Source organism: Malurus melanocephalus, unplaced genomic scaffold (assembly GCF_030028575.1).
Source record: "Malurus melanocephalus ecotype Western Australia unplaced genomic scaffold, MMel_1.1 scaffold_648, whole genome shotgun sequence".
NCBI classification, from domain to species: domain Eukaryota; kingdom Metazoa; phylum Chordata; class Aves; order Passeriformes; family Maluridae; genus Malurus; species Malurus melanocephalus.
In genome coordinates this window covers 2,223-23,049 of record NW_026623880.1, presented here as the reverse complement: position 1 = coordinate 23,049, position 20,827 = coordinate 2,223, and the positions used below count along the sequence as shown (strand labels likewise).

The following is a 20,827-nucleotide window of genomic DNA, read 5'->3' as shown; positions in this document are numbered from 1 at the left end:
ATGTCCCAGCTCCCCTGTGACCAATGTCCCAGCTCCCCTGTGACCAAGGACCAATGTCCCAGCTCCCCTGTGACCAGGGACCAATGTCCCAGCTCTCCTGTGACCAAGGACCAATGTCCCAGCTCCCCTGTGACCAAGGACCAATGTCCCAGCTTCTCTGTGACCAATGTCCCAGCTCCTCTGTGACCAAGGACCAATGTCCCAGCTCCTCTGTGACCAAGAACCAATGTCCCAGCTCTCCTGTGACCAAGCACCAATGTCCCAGCTCCCCTGTGACCAATGTCCCAGCTCCCCTGTGACCAGGGACCAATGTCCCAGCTCCTCTGTGACCAGGGACCAATGTCCCAGCTCCCCTGTGACCAGGGACCAATGTCCCAGCTCTCCTGTGACCAAGGACCAATGTCCCAGCTCTCCTGTGACCAAGGACCAATGTCCCAGCTCTCCTGGGATGGTGACACCCAAAGGAGTCGGTGCTCAGGCACCTGGCTGGCACAGTCCTGCTGCAAGCAATGCCATCCCAAAGCAGATGGCAAAGGTACCCACTGCTGCTGCTGCCTCAGGATACTCTCAAGTGAACATATTTGCAGTCAATGAACTTGGCTGCAAAGCAGTGACATTTAAAGGCTGATTCTGTACATGGGAACAGGCAGTTATCTGTATGGAACAGAAATACACTTTGGGAGCGTGCCTTCAAGGGAAGGAGCAACTCCACACTCAGAGTCCATCTGGAGAGAAATTCTGGGAGAAATTCGCTCACTTGGAATGAATTCTCCGAATTTCAGCTGTCTCCTTCATCCCCCCAGCAAGGGGAGGGAGMTCAGTGAGGAATACAGCTGCTCTGCATTCACAGCTTGTCCTTCAGCACACAACCGGCCACTGCTTGAAACTGTGGCAAAGCTGAACACGGCAGAGCATCAAAAAGAAGGAAATGGGGCAATTTAGGGAGCGCTGAAACTCCAACCTCAAAGCTGCCAAGAGCAGCCCCCTTTGCTGCTGGAAGGGGAGCTGGCACCCCACCCATGCCCGTGTAAATCCATTCCTTTACAGCCTCTGAGGGACTGGGACAAAACAACAATAAAATAATTAAARTAAAAATAAACAAAACCACAGAGCTGTGCACAGAAACCCCGCAGACAGCTCGCACTTGGATCGAGCTGGAGTTTGGATAAAGTTGGAGAAAGCAGCCTACACCCTCCTGTCAGCAGCCAATGTTAAACGATGTGGCAATTTCCTGTCAGAGCTGCATTCTGGGCTCCTGCTCCTGCTCTTGCTGGTGTATTTTTGCCATCTAGTGGTAAAGASACAGAGCAGGGAAAAATCCTAGAGCTGAGATGGTGCATTGATGCTCTCCATGGACATCTCAGCAGGGCACACCACTGGGGCAGGGATGTCTGCACCTGAAGGACCTCAACCATTATTAATTTCCAAAAAATAACCCAATAAAATATCTTATTATTGGGTTCCCCCTCAGCTCCCCAAACAGCTATGGGTGGGTTTGTTCTGTTCTGGAGCATTTCACTGCAGCCAAGCTGCCATCACCACCAGGAAATCAKCAGGAAAGCAGCTCCATCAATACCTGAGGGCTGGGGAAACATTGTAATGGCCAGGCTATAAAGACAAATCCTTTCAGGAGGAAAAAAAAGCACCCTGCAGGATTGCTAAGCATGRCATTCATCTCTGAAGGACGGAAGGAATAGCTCTGCCATATCCAAATGGTGCAAATCTTCCATAACACAGGATAAATAACCAAGAAAACTGCATCAGCCTGTGACCAAATCCAAYTAAATAAACAAATGCACCATGCAAAGTGCTGTTCCAGTTTTCTCTGTTTTCAGCTACTCAGGCAATGCTGGTTTCCTCTGGCACCAAGGAGAAGATCCCATTAACACAAAGCACCACACACTCCATATTTGACACCACAACATTCACTGACAACACAGAATTGTTCCTCAGGACAGAGAGAGGAATGGCACTGGAATCACCCTCCCCTGCCATTCCTGCTCCCCGTTATCCTGCTGTCCTGARGCACAGGACAATGACAGTGATTTCACTCCTTAAACAGGGATGTCAGACAGGCACAGCACTGGGGACATTCCCTCAGGGACACGTCCCAGTTGGTGTCACCCCGAGCCACTGGACTGCCAGCCCTGGGCAGGACAGARCTCCAGGGAAGCCACAGCTGAGGACACACAAAGACAGAAAAAGAAACCACAGAGGGAGGGGGTTGAGGGGGGCTCAGATGATGTGAGCTCAGTTCCAAGCTGCTCTGCTCTAAGGACTAATCCAGGTMTCAACACCCACTCCTCAGACAGGCATTAAAACCCTCCAGGGCTTTTCAGTTTGTTCACTACCAACAGCCTGGAGCAGTGGCCAGGCCAGCCCTGGTGCCAAGCCCTCCTCAAGCAGGGGCAGGACCATATTCTTGCCTATACTTACTGAGGATTGACACTCCAGGTCATCTTCCTCATAGTCAGGGTTTACCTGATGGAACAGAATCACAGGCACGTCAAACTCAGCACAGCTCCACRTGGGAAACAGCCTGAGCACTGCCTCAGCTCCCCTGGGCACCAGSACTGCAGATTTCTGCCCAAACCCAGAAATCACAGCTAAAGAACCTAAAAAGGGGCAGGGAGGTTTATCTCAATCAGGAGAATCACTGCAGGAGCAAGAGGAGAGAGTTAACAAGTTTATGGTTTTTGTTTGTTTAAATTCCAAGTGGAATTTCCAACTAGGAATTACTGGTTTGGAGAAATCTTTTAGAACAAGCACTATTCCAACCAGGGATCAGGTGAGCAAACTCCTCTGGTACATCTGTGCATGATTTAAGACCATGGCTGTGTTTGGGCTGATTAGAAAAAACAAGATTTACTGGAAAAGCTCTCCACTGGATCACCACTGAAAAGGATTTGCAGYGTGCATGTGACAAAATGCTGCTGGTTTCCCAATCTGCTTATCAGAATAATAYAAAATGGGATATTTAATCTGCACTTTTCTCTATCTGCAGCTCTTACAGACTGGTCTGAAGTCAGTGTTTCAGTTTTATACTCAGTGCTACAGTTCTGCTCCAAAATCAGCGATTCAAGAGAAATTACCAACACTTGAATTCCCTTTCCCCCAAAGGCTCTCAGTCATTTACCATTTATTCATCAGTTAATAAAGTCACATTGATTCCAGTGCCCACATGACAGGATACCATTTAGTGCCTATTCTTTGCAGGAGAAGTTCCAAAATTCATCCAGAAAGTGTAATCAGCTCACATCTACCCCAAACCGTGGTTTTCCTTCAGCTCTTCCACCTCATTTCCTACATTTARCACCTATTTTTGCATTAATCCAAATACCCACTCTCCTCCCCGCCCCGTGGCCGGTTTTGGGGTGGGAATGACAGATTTTCAGGAGGTGCCAAAGGAAGAGAAGGCTGTGCARGGCAGGCAGAGGTGCCAGGCTGGCCCCACGTACCTCTGCTGCCAGGTAGTGCCCCGTGGCCAAGTGCTTGAACCTGAAGAGGCTGTTCCAGTAGCCAGCTCCTCCTCGACAGGGATCGTGCTGCACCACCTGCAAGGCAAGAGAACAATCTGGAATCAGYACAGACCCTCCTCCCAGCAGGATCTGCCTCATTTCATGTGCAGGGAGGGCAAACAGAGCCAGGGGCTCAGGAAAGGTGAAAACACCTCTGATCTGTGAGCAGCACAGTGCAGGGAATGCCCTGAGCTGGCTGGGATTAGTTCAGTTTAGGAATGAATTAAAGAAGATGCTCTCAAAGTGCCAGGTCTTGAAACAAACCCCTAAAAATGCAACAAATCCATCACACTTTGGGTCCAACTAATTTTGGACTGTTTAAAGTGGATGAGGGAAAGCACCTGGAAATATTTCAAATGCAATGTGCTGTACAAAAGAATTAAATTTATATTTATTGACTAAGGGGGGAGCCTCCAACTCCTGTAACCCCATCCTGGCTGCTCTGTGGATATTTTCTTCAGGAAAACTCAGCACAGTTGGTCTGTGCCTTCCAGGGAAGGACTGTCTCACCCATGCTTGAATTTCCCTGCACACACATGGACATCACCACAGGCTGGTGTGCTCTAACATGCCAAAATCATGCTAATTACAGGCAGCCTTTCATTACAAATCCATGAGGAGCTGAATGGCACAGCAGATACTTCTGGAAGGGAAATATAAAAGCACCTATCCATCGCTGCAATTCATTTTTTGATTCTTATATGCAGTTCATAATTTAATCAGGTTTAAAATCATAAACCAGCTGTAACAATACCARCAGATTGAGGCTATTTTCAGGAGCCAGTGATGGCCAAGGTGTTAGTCACTCTGTTTGAAAGCCAAGTGAATGAAAGAAGCTGGTTCAGACAGACCAGCAAAGGGCTGCAGCCTCCTGTGGAATGAGGATATGCATAATCACATTATTCCACACCAAAAATAGAGCCCTCAGTACGCTCAGCAGGACAGTGGAAATTATAAGCTGTTGTTAAACCTCAGTGGCTGGTAAAAAATGACTTCATTGATGTTTCTCTGTGCCCTTTTCCTGAACTGTAAAGCACCTGAACTCCAGAGCTCTGTGCTGCACATGGGAGAGCAGAGCTGCACTGTGATTSTGCACAGAAAGTGAAGGGATTTTAATTTAAACTCATAACACCAGGGAACTTTTCCCTAAAAAGAGAAACCCAGACAGAGTGTTTTAAACCAGGAGCAGCAATTGTTCCCACCAAACCTCACCTCCACCTCCCACAGGGCTTTGGAGCTGGTGGCAGATGTGGCCGACTGCCGGCCCGTGGTCCTGAGGAACACGTGCTGCTTCTTCCTGTGCTCATCACACGTCAGGAACTTCTCCTGCTCGGCGTGGAACAGCCTCACCACATCCCCCTGGCAAAGGCAGGCAGCAGATCAGCACAGGCAGCACCCAGCAGGGCACACACRGGCACAGCTCTGCCTCTCACCCCTTTGAGGATGTCATCCTTGTTGTCGCTCCATTTCATGAACAGGACGATTTTCCAGCTGGTGTTGCAGTTCACTGAGTTGACCTAAAAGGGGAACAGACACCATCAGTCCYGCTGTCTTGTGCCACAAGCCACTGTCTCATTTTTCAGACCATTTTCACAGAATTCTGCAGGCCTGGCTGCACTGCTCTGGAGGAGGAAAGTCCTCTCTGTATCTAATCCAGAAGGAGTAACTTCAGARCTGATTTGTTTGGAAACCACTTATGACACATCCATGTTGGTAAATTAATTTTCTTCATTCTAGTGACTAGAATGGGGCAYTCTGCTGATTTGGAAGGAGCACCTTGTTTTTAGCCAGTCACAAAACGAGACCAAACTCAAACCTCTGCCAGCAGCCAAGAGAAAGCAGAGCTCAGAGATTTTTCTTGGAAGTCACTGATTGCCAGGATAACCATTCCTAAGCAGTGTCACAGGTACCAACCACCTTGCTGGATTTTAAACCATGTGCAAATAGCTCAGCAAAGCACAGAGAGGTTTKTCCAGCTGCTCCAGATGTGCAGTGCCCTCACCTCATTGCATCCCGGGTTATCCACGAGCTGATGGCTACTGGCATGGAGAGGCTGGCCAGCATTGACAGGATTCAGGACCACTTTGTCTCCAATGACAACCTGCAGGCAAGTGCAGCATCAGACAGAAATTTGCACACTGAGAAAGCTCTTTTCCTATCCCCCCTTTTTTTATAATGGAAGCAATGGGAGGAAATCACCTTTTTGCAGTGTGGAGTCTGAGTACTCCACCAGGRTTCTGCYTGGTTCAGGATTTAGCTCACCAAAATCAGACACTGAGGCAAAAACCCCTCWGCTACTGGACTCAGAGCTGGCAGAAGAAGCAGCTCTGGGTAYAGAGCTCTGGTACAGGATAAACCATGTCTGATAAATTGATCGTGTTTAGGTGCCAAATACATACCTGAACCTAAACCCCAKAGCACACTGAGGCTCATTACCTCCTGGTTTTAGGGAGATCTTGTACCCAAGTGACTCAGATTTTTGCAGAAGAGGGGATTAAAATGGCAATGCATTTAAAGATTTCCCACGAACAGGAGCACTTCACTTCCTTATTACCTCACTCCTCATATCCAAAGTAGCAATGAATTTTGATTCTAAGCTGACAACACTGAAAACCAGGATGCTAATTATTCCTTCCAAACCTCCTGAAGGAACTCAACACTTCCTACCATTTTGAATTGAGCAGGATTTGTGCAAGGCCAGCCTAATTAGGTCCCTTATTCCCTCCCAATGTTAGATCATTCCACGTTTCCAAAATACAAGTTACCATAGCAATCTTCCTCCCCCTCATGACAGCATAGGAAAAGGGTTGTTCCTGCATCATCATCACACACTCAGAGATTTGTGCATCTCATTAATTGCAAGCCAGGCCCCCCAAAAGCATCCTGGCTGTGTCCAAAGGGAGGTGTGAGCACCCTGTCCCCAGCACTTACRCTGTCACCGATGGAGCGCAGTTTGTAGAAGGGTTGGATGTAGAACCAGGAGCCTTCATTTCCAGCTTCATCCAAGGTCACCCTCATTGCATTCTTCTCCAGCAGCGCTGGAAGCCTCTTATTTACTGTTAAGTATTTGTTACTTTTTAAGTGAAGCAGCTAGAATAAGAATCAGAGTTCAGTTCTAAGAATGCTCCTCTTCCTCCCCTCGACAGCCCGAGCGTGCATCAGACAATGGCAGTGCTACACAGGAGTGCAAAGGGAATTGGGAGCAAACACTGATGGAAGTKGGCACAGTGACACACTCAGAGACACAAAACACCTGCAGTGAACCCAGCTGACCCTGCCCCAGTGAGGACAAACAGCTGGAAATGCCCTCATTGCTGAGAACCCGTTCTAAAATACAGCACCAAAACTCAGAAAATGCTGGGACTACGTGGCTCTTCCTGCTCTGAGGCAAAGAGGCTCTTCTCTTGCTTTGCTTGGTCTCATTTAACTGAAAATGCAACTATTTCTCCTGATTGCCCTTCTCTGTGTCAGTTTATGATTTGATGTGTCAGCCTTTCACTGAGATGAAATTGGGTGCTGTACATGTGTCACCTTCCAGCAGTTCCAATGAGGGTTTTAATGAATATTTCTGAGGAAAACAATCCATGGTGGCCTCAAAACCACACACAATTAACCCATAATAAAAAACTGACTTCATCCCAGATACAGCACCCAGGCCCTGCTTCCCAGCTCTCACTTCAGAGCATGTGAAACCTGGCAGAACCACAGACCCTTGACCATGAATTCCACAAATTTAAACTCCACTGAGCAGGGAATTTTCAACTAAATCCTCTCCAGCTTGCACAGATGTTCACAGCCTGCTGGATGACCCTCCCACTCTGGGTGACTGTCCCCACAGCCTACCTGGATCACATTCCCATACTGGATGACCGTTCCCAGCAGTTTTCTGTTTTCAGTTTCATTCTGTTTCTTTTCCAAATCCGCCGCATGCTGAAAATTAAAGGAGAACAGTTCAATTGCTGTGTGTTTTAGAAAAGGAGGTTTTATGAAAGTCCCTTTTCTTCAAGATTATTTCAAAGGACTGGAATAACAGTGAGCATCTGAAAGAGCCCAAYTTCCTTTTTTTCCAGCTTCCAACAGCATAATTTCCAATTCCCTTTTTCAACTGTTTAGGAAGATAGACACACATCATTTAAGTAAGCTGTAATTTGGGTACAATTAGACAAAATTTTGGAATAAAACAAGAGATGAAAAGCTCAGACAAGACAGAAGGCAGATACCTCAGGGGGGAAGGTGAAAAAGGGATGGGTAACAKCTCCAGCCAGGAATTCTGTTTTCCTTTCTAGTGATTTCTACACAAATTGMATGAAAGAACCTCAACTTTGATTCTGTATTTTCCTTTGCCAAKACAGGCTCCAGCTGCCCTCCAGGCTGTGTTTTTATGGAGAGTCTCCCTACACAGCAGGATCCTGGACTGCCCTACCAYGCTGGGGGCCAGATTTATTATAAATACAGAAAACAATGAAACTGAGAGGGTACAAACACAACTCAGGATGTACTTCAAAAGCACCCCCAAAGTTGCTCCAGCAGAACCATTTTTCTGGCCACTAGATGTCAGCTCCTGAAGCAGCTCGGATGCTGCGACCACAGAGAGACAAGTGTCCCAGATTTGAAATCCCTTAAATGGCATTAACTTAAAATAACCTGACCTCAGCATGGAGYGCTCCGTGGCAGACAATAAATTCCACCAGCAGACAAACAGAAGCCAAAAAAGGCAAGTGATGATGATGAACACTTCTTGCATCATCAGCTGCGTTGGAAATGCAAAGCGCTGATAAAGAAACCTCAGCCTGGGCAGAATTTACAGCTGTGAGCACAGGAATTGGGGCCCATGCACAGCACAGGGGTTCAGGGCATCCCATGTGCCAGCAAGGGGAAAAAGTGGCACATGGGATCACAGAAGGAAGTTTTGATACCAGTGGTGTACGTGGGACATGATTGTTTTCAAACCCTGGGTCACTCAGACCTGATTCAGCCCCATCAGATTTCAGGTCCAAGTGATGCAGATCAAATAAACCCCAATAAAATTGCAAAGCACTCAGATCCTTTCGCCAAATCAGGCAGGTCATGGTGGGACAGTTGTGTGCAAACCTCACCCAGCTGGGGCTAATTCTGGTAGAATCTCATGCTGTGTTTGCAGGACTCTGGCACAGAAGAGTCAAGAGGAGCAGGGACAGATCCCAAACACTGCACTGGGATGTACTCAGGGAAGGGGACACAACTCCAAACAAAAACATAACCCAGGGCAATTGCAAACCCTTTTTCTTCTATATAATGCACTATTTAGACTCTATTTTCTCTTAAACCCATGCACCTTCCCCTTTGCTTACCAAAACAGCCAAACCCAGAACCCCATCCCTCTAAACTCGCTGCCACAGCCTACTTCTCCTATGAACACAAGAACGTGGCCCAGGTGAGGCAGCTTTGAGCYACCAAAATAGCTCTGTCCCTGCCAAGCTGCTACTTTTGGGTTATAAATATATTTTGTGAAGCAGAAGGAGTCCACYGGTGGGTCTTTGTGAAGAGCAGGAGCGAGGCAGCCATATGGCAATCAGCAAGTGACACTCTCCTACGGGGCCATTTCATATTCTGGGCTACAATGAGCTTAATATAGGCCTAAAGAACCTAAAAATATTCAGAATTGTAATTTTGACATGAAGTACTCCAGCTATGTAATTTTAACATAAACACTGCGTTTATTTAACTCTAAAGTCAACAGATGGTATTTAAGTTAAGTTGGCTTTTTTTTTATATAGGAGCTCTAAAAACAGCAATCAACTGCCTTACTGAGTTTTCAGCTGCTGAATGTCAACATTTTACCCAGAAAATATTAAATACTGCAAGCTAATACRGAAGGAGAGGCTGTCTGGCCTTATAATTACTCATAATTACCCATCAGCCTTCCCATGCATTAACAGCAGCGATGTTTGTTCRAGCAATCCCAATAGATTGATCAGAYCAGCAGCTCCTGATCTCACAGGTCAGGATGCAGGGCCTGGGAATTCTCTGTGGATTGTTTCAAAGGTCTCTTTTTGGTGCTGTTAAGACCCAAAATGCTCTCCTGGAGCAGGTTAATGACAGTGAGAGCTCTAGAGCTGCCCCAACTCTAATGCAGCATCATGGGCACAGCACTGGGGACACAGACCTTGAGCAGGAACTGGGGGTACAGACACTGATCTCTGTGTGACAGGGMCAGGRAGGGTCAGGATKGAGCTCAGGGAAAGGTTTTTATGTCCCTAAAAGGTGCTGGCACTGCCCAGGCTCCCCAGGGAATGGYCCCAGAKCTCYRGGAGCGTTGGGACAGCGCTGCCAGGGGTGCTCAGGGGGGATTTTGGGGGGCTGGGCAGGGCTGGGGAGGGACTGGATGATCCTGGTGGATCCCCTCCCTCTCAGCTCATTCTGTGATTTTGCAGTAATCAGAGGATTGAAGCCTTGCAGTGACCATCTCCCAAGGAATCCTGCACRCCAAACTCTACGAACACTCGGTGCCTCCTCATTAACTGAGCCAAGCAGATTGGAAACCCCTGCTCAAAGAGCAGGCTGGGTGTGAGCCCTGCTGTGACAGACAATACTCACGTGCAGTTTGTTGAGCAGCACAGCATCCGTGGTGCTGTTGGCTCCTGGCTTTGCTGCCTTCCAGAACTGCTTCTGCGCCGAGTAGCGGTTCATGGGACACAGCTTGAACAGGCAATCTGCAAAAGGAAAAACACAGACATGGCTTCAGCCAGCCACAATTAKCCAGAGATTCTTGCTGCTGCTAACGCTCTCCAAATATTCCAGCGGCAAGGAAAGGTTTATAAACAAATTCCGAAAAGCTCTTGATCAGACAAATGCTTTTTTGAGCAACAGGAATGCTTGCCCCATGAATGATAAAAACCAACTGCTGCTGCCAACTTCTGATGCAAGACCAGAAAATTTATAACKTGTCCCAGTCARAAAGGGTACCAGACTAAAACARGAACAYGTTCCAGYGCTTTCCCAGGCAAACAGATTTGGKTTRWGCACTTTCARCTTGGAGTTTTTGTACTTCAGCAGGTAAACTCTGTCAGGGTGGGGGGCTTTTGCTTTGGATTTTTTCACTGCTATTGTTGTCTGAGTAGTTTTTAAATCAAATCCCTTCAATTGCTAGTGAAAACAGGGCAAAAAAAAAAATCAGAGAACTTCACCTAATAAAGTGGTAGCAGCATAAAATATCCTCAAACAGCAGCCTGCAAAAGCACAGACCTTCAAGGCATAGCTCAAGGCAACATCAAACCCCTCAGGGTGTCAGGTTCTATACCCAACGCATCAGCACAGCTGATTTAACATTCTGCCTGGCAAAAGTCAGGAATCACAGCTCATTAGTCTTATTAAAAATACATTTCTGTATTAGAGATGCTAACTTATCAGTAATAAACCCACACGAGCTGCAGTGAGTGTTTTTGCTCCTCCCGTCACTAAGCAACGGAACACGCAAAAAAATAAATTCAGCTATTCAAAGGCAGCGCCTAAAGTAGCAGCTCAGGAGTTCACWCCAAGTGCCAGGAGAGCCAGGAGGCTGTTCCCAACCTCTCTGGCAACAGAGGGGATGCAAAACCTTGGGCTCCCTGCTCACAGGGCCTTTCTGCAGGCTCCTGCTGTGTCCCTACAGGCAAAAATCCCACAATTGGGGGAGCAGCAAGGTCAGGACAGACCCACCTGGGGTTTGTCCTCGGTGCATGGAAAGCAGAGCTGCTGGTTCAGGGATGCAATCAGCCAAAAAGGGACAGATTCCACTCTGGGAACAGCTCATGGCAGCTCTGCCAGAGGTGAAGCTGCTGGAGGGGCTGAGGCAGAGCATGACACTTTCACCTCTGGATGAGATTTGGAGCAGACACCATCACCCCTGTCATGCCTTGGCTCCAATCCATCCCCAGAGCTCACCAGGGAATGTCAAACACCTTCCACAGAAGGGCAGAGAATGCCAGGATGGTCTGGGTTGGAAGRGAGCTCAGAGTCCATCCCATCCACCAGGATGTGCCAGGAACCAGCCAGGGACAGAGCAGAAATTTGGCATGGCACGGGACCCTTTCCAGTGACACCAGGGGAGGACAGAGCGAGCTCAGGGCACGGGGATGGAACCTGAACTCAGCTCCACCTCCACCCACAGCTCAGCCCGGGGCTGCTCTGCTCTGCACCAGCACAAAAGTGCAAACCACACTCGCCAGGTTTGCTCCTCACCCTTTTCCATTTCCATCAGGATGATTCACAGAGATTGACAGCGCAGAAGAGATTCAAAAAGCCACTGCGGGCTGGCACTCCGAGCTAAGACTCTGCATTGTAAGCAACACACCAGTTATAAAATTTTCTATTTTTGCTTAAACCATCAGTTCACACAATGACAGCAATTAACACACAGAACTGCAGAGAAGAATTAATTGTATGCTAGATTTAGTCGCAGTGCACTTCTTCCCATTCCTTTTCAGTCAAGAAAGTTGTCAAGTTAGGCTCAACTTCCAACTTGKTAACTGCAAGTAACCTCCTCTCCTGCCTGAAGCACCAGGAGAGGTCTACGTGTGTTTGACCTTGTCCAGCACAAAAAAGGAAAACATAACATGTTTTTCTTAGGTTTTCTCCCTAGTAACAAAGCTCCAGATCAAAAACAAACAATGAAAAGCACCCAATAGATTTTTTTTTTCTAGTATTTGTTCTATGAAATCTRTTTCTGAAGTGCTCAGAAGTTCAACTTTGCCTTGTTCACCTTCGTATGGCCACCAAATGTATTTCACCATGGGTCAAACTGCRTGAACTTTATGGCCAGAAGATTTTCAGATCTCCAGATCCCCCGGCCTTGGATGTTTACAAAGTCAAGGATGTGCTGGCTGAGTCCCACCACGGTCATTGATCTGCAGCCCTGATGACTGTGCAAGATAAACCCACTCTGCTCAGACACCATCCTTATGGAACTTGGGTCTATTTCTAAAGCAGGAGCCAAAAATCCAAAGCCAAAAATCGAAAAGGAAGCCCCAGCAGCCCAAACCATCAGCTCTCTGCTCCACTCAGCAATTCAAGCATCTTTAGCCACATAGGAAAGGTGATAAATAAAGCAATTACTGCACAGTAACGACATCTTTTTATAGACTGTTTGTTGAATATTAACCAGGAAGGAATGCATTCTGCTTTCAGATCTTCACGATATACAGTGAAAAATGGCAGAATTGCACAATGAAGGGGTATAAAAATAAAACACGACRTCACTGTTGATGAAATGATGATACATCAAGCCTGAACACCCAACAAAGGTCCCGCAGGAAAAAGGGATTGCATAATCCTACACTACCCCAGCGGGATGACGAGCGTTCCACGGGCACGGACGAAATTTGCGTTTCAGCGCCTCCAACTCCATCCTGCACGGAGCAAACACGGCTGCAGCACGTGAGGGATGAGTTCTCTGCTYGCTGCTGGGCCATTTCCAGCCCCTGTGGGCCACAGCCACCTGCAGCTCCCCGAAATATCGCGGCCAGGATTGGCTGCCCTCGGCGTGCTCCAGCAGCGCTGCAAACCCCCGTGTTCCCGAGTATTTTGGGGTTCCAGGAAGAGGGAAACTTGCCAATTCCAACTGCCAATTCCCTCCACCCCGTGCTTTCCATCTTCTCCTCTCCCTTCTACATTCCTTTCTTGACTAAACCATGCTCTTTTCCAACCCAGCACAGACTCCAAACTTCCAACTCTTCCCTCCAATCCGAGCCCAAACAGGCACATTCCAAATGCCCAAGTTTTGCTCTCATAGCACAACAAAAAAMCTGACAAAGACTGAGCTTTTTCTTTCCCCTACAATGGGAATTGAAATCATTTAGGTAGTACATTAATAAGGTTATTAGAAAACGTAATTCAGGATTGGTCCAAAATCAAAAATAACAAGGTTAGAGAGGCTGGGCTGATATGGAGAAGGGAGAAAAGTATTTCAGAGCTCACCAAAGGCACCATTACCTTGCTTGACACAAAACTGCCTAGAAACAACATAAGCCAAACATTCCCATGCAATTCCAGCCTCCCCACCCTTTGGGGCATTAAGTGATGCCATTCTGTCAGTCCTACCCTTGGGGTATGGGGATAGCTCAGAGAGCTCMTGAGCAGGCACTGCTGACACCCAGAGCTCCACCAGGCAATGTCAAACACCTTTCGGAGAATGACAATGGTTCATGGAATCCCAGGATGGTTTGGGTTGGAAGGGACAATAAAACCCATCCCATCCCACCCCTGCCATGGCAGGAACACCTCCCACTGTCCCAGGCTGCTCCAAACCCTGTCCAGCCTGGCCTTGGGCACTGCCAGGGATCCAGGGGCCTCCCAAGCCTCCCAAGGGAGAATTTGATCCCAATATCCCATTCATCCCCACTCTCTGGCACTGGGAACCCATTCCCTGTGTCCTGTCCGTCCATCCCTCATCAATAATCTCTCCCTGCTCTCCCTGAGGTGCCCCCTGCTCCTGGCAGAGCTCAGCTCCCATCCCATATTCCTCCCCTGCCCTTCTCCAGCACCCCCATTACAGAAGGATCTGGAAGCACTTTCAGCTCCAGCCAGGCTGSTTGTGCAATCCACCACTCATCATTTTTTCCAAATCTCCAGTGCCTATTTTAAGCACTCAGAAGAAGGTCTTCACCAACTTTTCTGCAGTTGGAGAGAGCAGGAATCAAATACTTTGCTGGCAACAAAAAGGTGTGTCGTTATTTCGGGTTTTAAACCCAGACTTTCCCAAATGCCAACCGGAGAAAGGTAAGAACCAAAAGAAATTACTCCCCCTCACAAAAATCATAATTTAGGGCGCTTTCAAATGAGGAAAATCTAGAAAGATGAAGATCTTTAAATAAGYCACAAATCTACTGAATATTTAACACCAACACAGCTGTTTCTTCATTACTTGGAAAAAACCAAACTCTSTTTTGCACAGCAAAACTAAAATTAAAAGAAAACCAGCAATTCCCTGCTGAAATTTAGCAGGTTCTCTTCAGACTTTTCTATACTTAGATACCTGATATTTTCCCAAGGCCAAAGCCTGCTCACAGGAGAGAATAAATACACAGATAATATATTTTCTTTTGATTTTAAATATGAAAGAAGAGCAGCAATGAAGAAGTAACGTAGCTGGCAATGATGCAGATACTGTAAATAGAGGTTCTTGACTTTGTATTTACGAAATTGCWCAGCTTTAACACTCTCCCAAGGATGATAACGCTTCACGAGATGTGGAGTTGATTTGAAGACAAAATGAAGACCTCTCTTGTGCTTAAATGCAGTATTTTTACACAGGAGATTTGGAGAATAATACAAAATGCTCATATTCAATCACAGCCAAGTTCTACCTTTTCAGAAACACTTGGATTACTCCATCATCTATTTCTATACTTGTTCCTTYGGAGATTTAAAATTAATAGATGACAGCCTAAGAGGTTCAAAGAATATAGAACAAAAGCAGCTACAGGAATGTGTTGATTATTAATCATTCCAGCATTTCCACGAAGAGGGAGGAAAAAAAAAAACCCTCATCCTGCTGAAACAAGTGTCTTTGTGATGAGAAGACATCCTTTCATTTTCAATTTGCAGGGATCAAGCTTTGCTGGGAGCACAGCAGCTTGGTTCAGAACCTTGGGGATTTTGTCAGGATGGAGCAGCACTTGGGCTGAGGTCCCTTCCAACTCAACCCATTCTGGGATTCCAAAAATCTCACAGYAATCCCATCCCTCTGCAAAGCAGCCCAATCACTCAGGACTCAAACCCTGAACTAATTACACAACACAATTTATTAGAGGTTTCTGCTGTGGTGATGYCTGTTACCTCCCTGCTTTGTGCTGCTGCATCTTGTGCTTCAAGGGCTTTCAATGCTTTGCTTTTWAAAGCAGAATAAAGGGGAAAAATCACCCTTGCAACCAACATTTAAACAGAGAGCATGCACGATTTGTGATCTAAATATATGTTAATTTTTTATGTTAAAATAACCACCTTCAATTCCTATCTGCAAGACACGAGGATAACCACCCTCTTGCAATTATATTCATTTATGCAAAGCCCTTCCAATGGGAATCGCTGCTTCATTTGTTCAAGCTGTAACAACACAGGAAACAATGTAATTGTTATTAATTTGGAGCTGAGGTATCAAAGAGAAAGGAGAAGACTGAACTRAGATTTCAGAGCGAGAAAAATTATCTACCTGAGAGCTGGACATGGAATATCAGTGTCTGCTAAAGCTACAAATCCAGCAATGAAATGCTAATTAAAAAGTAATGACCACAACACAGCAAAGTGCCCAAAAAATGACCCAAACACTGACCTGAGAAATGCACCTTTAAATAAACACCTTGTGTCCCAAAGAGCTCYGAACACACCAGTGTTTGTTTTATTCCTACACGTAACCTCTTTGGTCTCCTTCAAAAAGAAAGCTGCTACTCAAAAAGAGAGAAATATTTAGACACTGGATATACAGGCAGTTCCAAAAGGAAACATTTGCAGGAAAGACCAGATGCTTTTTTCTATCTCTGGTACTGAGRGAAGATGCTGCGTGAAAACACAGAGCCAGAAGGGAGAGCAGCACAAGCAGAAAGAACAAAAAAAAAACCTAAACCCCACTGATTTAAGTACAAAATATCCCATATTTGACATCCAGGGTTCAGGCTAAAGMAAGCARGAAATGGATAATGTGTCCCTGGATKGAAAACGTTGGCTCCAAGAGATSTGAGAGGACAAAACTGAGCAAATTCCTTTCTCTAAAGGTGGTGAGGACACAGGGAATGCACCAGGTGTCCTGGGAAACCCTAAGGAACAGCCAAATTTATGGACACGATGGGTAACTTGAGCCAAGAGGAGCTATTTGAGAATTATCCCTCTAGAAATCATCAAAACACCTCGATGGCTCCYGGTGAATGACAGATACCAGCCAGAAAAAAAACCTCTTCATGTCGAGGAGAGGGGGAAAAAAAGAGAAAAGCTTCAGAGAGTGGTTCAGAGCTGCACACATTAATTTGAGTTAGCCCAGGAGCCAAGGATGTGCTGGTCCCAGGGAATGTTTGTGCTGCCTGAGCTCAGCTCCAGAACAAAAAGAAACCCTGGACAAGAAGCCACCTGGACAAATTGAAAGGCCATCCCTTTCTCTGCCTCACAAGCACTGAAAATCAACTTTTACTCACTGCAAGGACAAGGATTTGTACTTTACATGCAGGGAATCCAGCAAACTAATGGYATAAGAGCTGCAGAAGCAGTTTAAAATGAATTGTTGTGGCTTTAGCCTTTGTCCCAGCCCAAAGCTGGATCTTTGACCCAGGAAGCCGTTCCCTGTCTCCCTTTTAATGATTTCCATGACAAATCTCCCTGCGAGACACTGACACAGCTCTCAGTACAGAAACCCTGTGAAATTCCTTCCTCAAGATCTTTGGGTCTCTTCACTCTACATTTCACCCCTGCGGCAGCAAACTGAGGCATATTTATTTTCTGGCTAAATTTCATTTAATTTTGGCTGCTCACCCTTTGGATTTCATTCTCACATTTGCTTCTTCACTCGTTCCCGTTTTTCCGGATGAAAATGGGGCAGGAAGTGGGGGCAGGAGGCAGGGAAAGCTTGGACAGTCTGAGCACAGGAAGAACAAGAAAGATCAAATTTCAAACCCCCTCTGGAATCATCAGTGTTGACCAGCATGGAAAGAACATTGTTGTGCTACCAGACAGAGCTGATTGAACAGCACAATAAAAGTCATTTCTATTTAAAAACGTTTTGTGTCCGTGTCACAGGGAATGAACCACCACAGCATCACGCAAGGGAAAAGGCAAATTTTTCAGCTGTTCGAGAAAGCAACTCCTATTTTCAGCTCTTAAACGGATTTGGCTTAAAGGAAAGCTGCATTGCCAAAAAAAGATGTAGGGACATTAAATAAATATTTGATAATATTCCTGAGGTCTTGGTTGGACAAATGGAAGAAATAACAAAATTGAATTCAGCACTTCAGTTTTTCTTACTCTAACGAAGCACTTGGGATCTCTTGCCTGAAATGCTTATTTGATCCTTTCCTTCTGCAGTGGGTGCTGCCCTTCTGAGCTCCCTCCTGCAGAATTCCAAGCATGGAATTCCAATTCACAGCTGGCAGCACCTCAGGAGCTTCCCTGGCTCATCCCTCCCTCCCTCCCAGGGCASAACTCGCTCAGTTCTGATSTGACACCTGASAGATCCCTTCCAGCCCCMYGCTMTTTCTGTATCCAAACTAATTATTTTTACATTTTCACACCATGGCYTCCTTGCCTTTCCACATGGACATGGCAGAAAGGAATTTTTCTGTCCCACAAGATGCACAACTGGCCAATGTTCCTGCTCATTTCCCTCCTGGATTTTCTCTGGTACCCTTCTGCAAGCACGAGGAGCTGTACTAAACAAAAAAACTTCCCTTGAGGCTCTGCCACGAAGCAAAGCTGGAAAAAATAATTGCTGTGGTTTTTGGCAARGATTCTTTTTATCCATTTTCCAAGGCAGCAATTGCACTTTTTTTTGTCACAGCACAGCATCGACAGCTCCATTCCCACACCGTGGATGGTTCCCTATGGCACTGCCACGCTCCCATCCTCCTCCTCCTCCCCATTTCAGCCAAGTGAGAGCAGTTTCTGACAGGTTCTGGGTGAATTCCCAGGCTGCTGGATCCTGTGCAGAGCACACAGCACCCAGGCAGCTGTGACCACCAGTGTGGGCAGCACCCAGGAGGTGGGAGCTGCCACAGATGTTCAGGCTTCCAAAAACTGGCTTAATAAAGCAAAGACAGCTGCAAAAAACTCAAGAAATAAAGTTCCTTAACTGTAGGAAACACCAGCCCTGAGCTGAGCAGGGCAGAGTCCTGCTGTGCTGCATTCCCAGCAAAACACCACTGCCACTCTGCTCCAAGCTGCAGGTTTTATTCTTTGCTTTCTGTTCCTGGGCTTGAATGTTCCACCTCCCCAAGGCCTCTCCCTCTCTGCACTTTAAACAGTCCCCATCCTTTTGGCAGCCCCCCAGAGATGCTCTGCTCAGGCCCATCGAGTGATGCAGCTCAATCTGTCCAAGCAGCACGGAAAATGCCAAAAAATCATGAGGCTAATTCAAACCTGGCCTTCAGAACGGGATGCCAGCACTGAGACTGCACTCTGGAAGGGATTTTAATGAGCAGGTTGTGCTGACAAGGTGCACACACCCTGTAAACACAAGAGCTGCCATATATTGCTAGAGCATTACAGCGGAGAGGGAAACAGGCAGGAACCTCCAAAAAGCAAAATATTCCAGCCTGACAGCACTCAGGAGTTCAGCTGTGCCTGCACTGCTGCTGAAACACAATCCAYGGGTTTAGAGATCAAAAATGAAAGTGGAAAATAGTCCCTAAATGAGTAAAACAGCCCCTTCCAGGAACAGCTCAGAGCTGAGTGTTACCAAATAAGGGAAGCGAGAGCAGGGAGCCAAAAGAGAGAGAGAGAGCCCTGCTGGGTYTGGGATGGGATGAGATGGGGWTGGGATGGGAAATGGGTCTGGGATGGGAGAAATAAACACTCTGTAAATTTGGTGTCTATTTTCCAACAGGGTGAACAACTCCTCTGTCCCCTGGGTTTATCACAAATGATCAGATCCCTGCAGAACAGGCTGTAAGAGCCCACAGGAGCACCACAATTTCAGGGGATAAACCAAGGAGTTAAAACACCTGCAGAGAAAACCACAAGTTCCATTTCTTTAACTCTATGTCCAACCACGAAGCAAACTCTGGGTTTAGGTGACAGTGCCTCCCTCATTTCCCTGAAATCCTGGAGACAAAAACAACCAGAAAAAGAAGATTCTGCTGATAATGCAATGAAGTTTCTCACTCCTCTATCACAGCACCTGCCACACCTGCAGCTGGAAAACAGGAGGAGAAAAGTGATGGTCAAACCTTGACACATCACTGCTTAATTAATCAGTCATTGCTTAATTAATCCCTGTGCTGGGAGTGTAATGAAGCTTTCAGACCACAACAATGCACCACTGGGATTGTCAAACAGGACAAAGCCCCTCTGCTCCTCAAGGCACAGCCACTGCCACCACCACAGAAATCCTGAAAGGATTCCTGCAAGCCAAAAAACTTGACAGAAAATAAAGCTATTCAAGCTACCCTGTGCTACAGCTACTGAAAACCTTCCTTTTCCACCAAGAACAAGAATTCAGTGTTTTCACTGTTTTCAGCCATCTTTCAAGCTGCCTTACTGCCACAGTGATAACACATGAATCAGGGAGGGAGAAGCTGGATTCAGAAGGGATGGATGGGCTGGGAGAATTATTAAATAACACCAGCTGCACCACTGAAGGCATCCTACACTCACATCCACCCAGAGCCAGCAAAGAGTCATCTTGGCTCACCAATAGCATCCTTGTCAGCAGCCTCAAAGAAGAAATAAACTTCCAAGTTCAGAAAAATGAACTGAAATCTCCATTTAACACTGTCTGCTCCTTTCCGCTCTCCTCCTTCATTTGTTTCCATCACTGTCTTTATTTCYAATTATTATTTGTATTATAATTGCATTAGAACTGTTTTCTGGTGTGGCAGGTGGTCCAGTCTCTGCTTCCAGATCTACGTCGGTTTTGTGCCTTGACTTTCAGGATTTCAGGTTTCACATTAATTTAATCAGGTTTCAGATTAATTTTCWGTTTCTACCCAAAATCTTGGCATTCAGAAAGAGCAGAAGCAACCAAAAATCCCAGATTCTATGGCACAGACTTGATAATATCAATGTACAATTTACAGCTGTGGGTCTGGGGAGCAGGATGAAACCAGAGCAGGAGGTGAAACCCCTTTGGTGGGGACATTTGGGACAGCCTGAAATGGGGACACGTGGCCAAGGCAGTCCCAGGAAAGGGGACTGGATGGAGTCCAGCCAGGATGGAGCACTCCAAAAGCTCCTGGAGCTGCTGGCTCTGCTGTGGATTGAGGGGGAGTGCTCAGAATTTCACCAGCGGTGACACTTGAGTGGTGCCACGTCACCCTGACAGTGCCACTGCTGCTTCCAAACCCTAAAATGGAKCTCCAGGAGGGCTCAGTGCCCTCAGCCCCTGCCAGCTCTCCCTCTGAGGAGGATGAGAACAATKCTGCCCAGATTTATGGCTCCAGAGGAAAACTGCAGCAGCACGAGGCAGCACCACACTGTGCCACTCACCTGCAGATCCCAGGGGAAGCTCTTACCCCAACAATCCCAACTTTTGCAAAAACGAGATTCTCATTCTCAATCCAACAACTCCCATATGATAAACCACACACAAATGATGAAATCTGGGCTGCAAGTCCTTGGATTTAGAGATGCTCAAAACAAACAGATTCAGAAATAAC

General features: G+C 46.6%; 1 protein-coding gene across 1 annotated transcript in view; it reads right to left on the bottom strand.

The window, feature by feature from the left end:
- ITPR1 (inositol 1,4,5-trisphosphate receptor type 1) overlaps positions 1-10,210 on the bottom strand; it is a gene marked incomplete at its 5' end in the record, with an annotated part of 113,929 nt that extends 103,719 nt beyond the window's left edge. Inside the window, 8 exons of the mRNA XM_057383646.1 lie at positions 2,437-2,481; positions 3,459-3,554; positions 4,731-4,877; positions 4,952-5,035; positions 5,521-5,619; positions 6,450-6,608; positions 7,362-7,448; positions 10,095-10,210. Coding sequence (XP_057239629.1) covers positions 2,437-2,481; positions 3,459-3,554; positions 4,731-4,877; positions 4,952-5,035; positions 5,521-5,619; positions 6,450-6,608; positions 7,362-7,448; positions 10,095-10,210 — 833 coding nt within the window. The remainder of the gene's footprint in view (positions 1-2,436; positions 2,482-3,458; positions 3,555-4,730; positions 4,878-4,951; positions 5,036-5,520; positions 5,620-6,449; positions 6,609-7,361; positions 7,449-10,094) is intronic.
- Between the last annotated feature and the right edge of the window lie 10,617 nt (positions 10,211-20,827).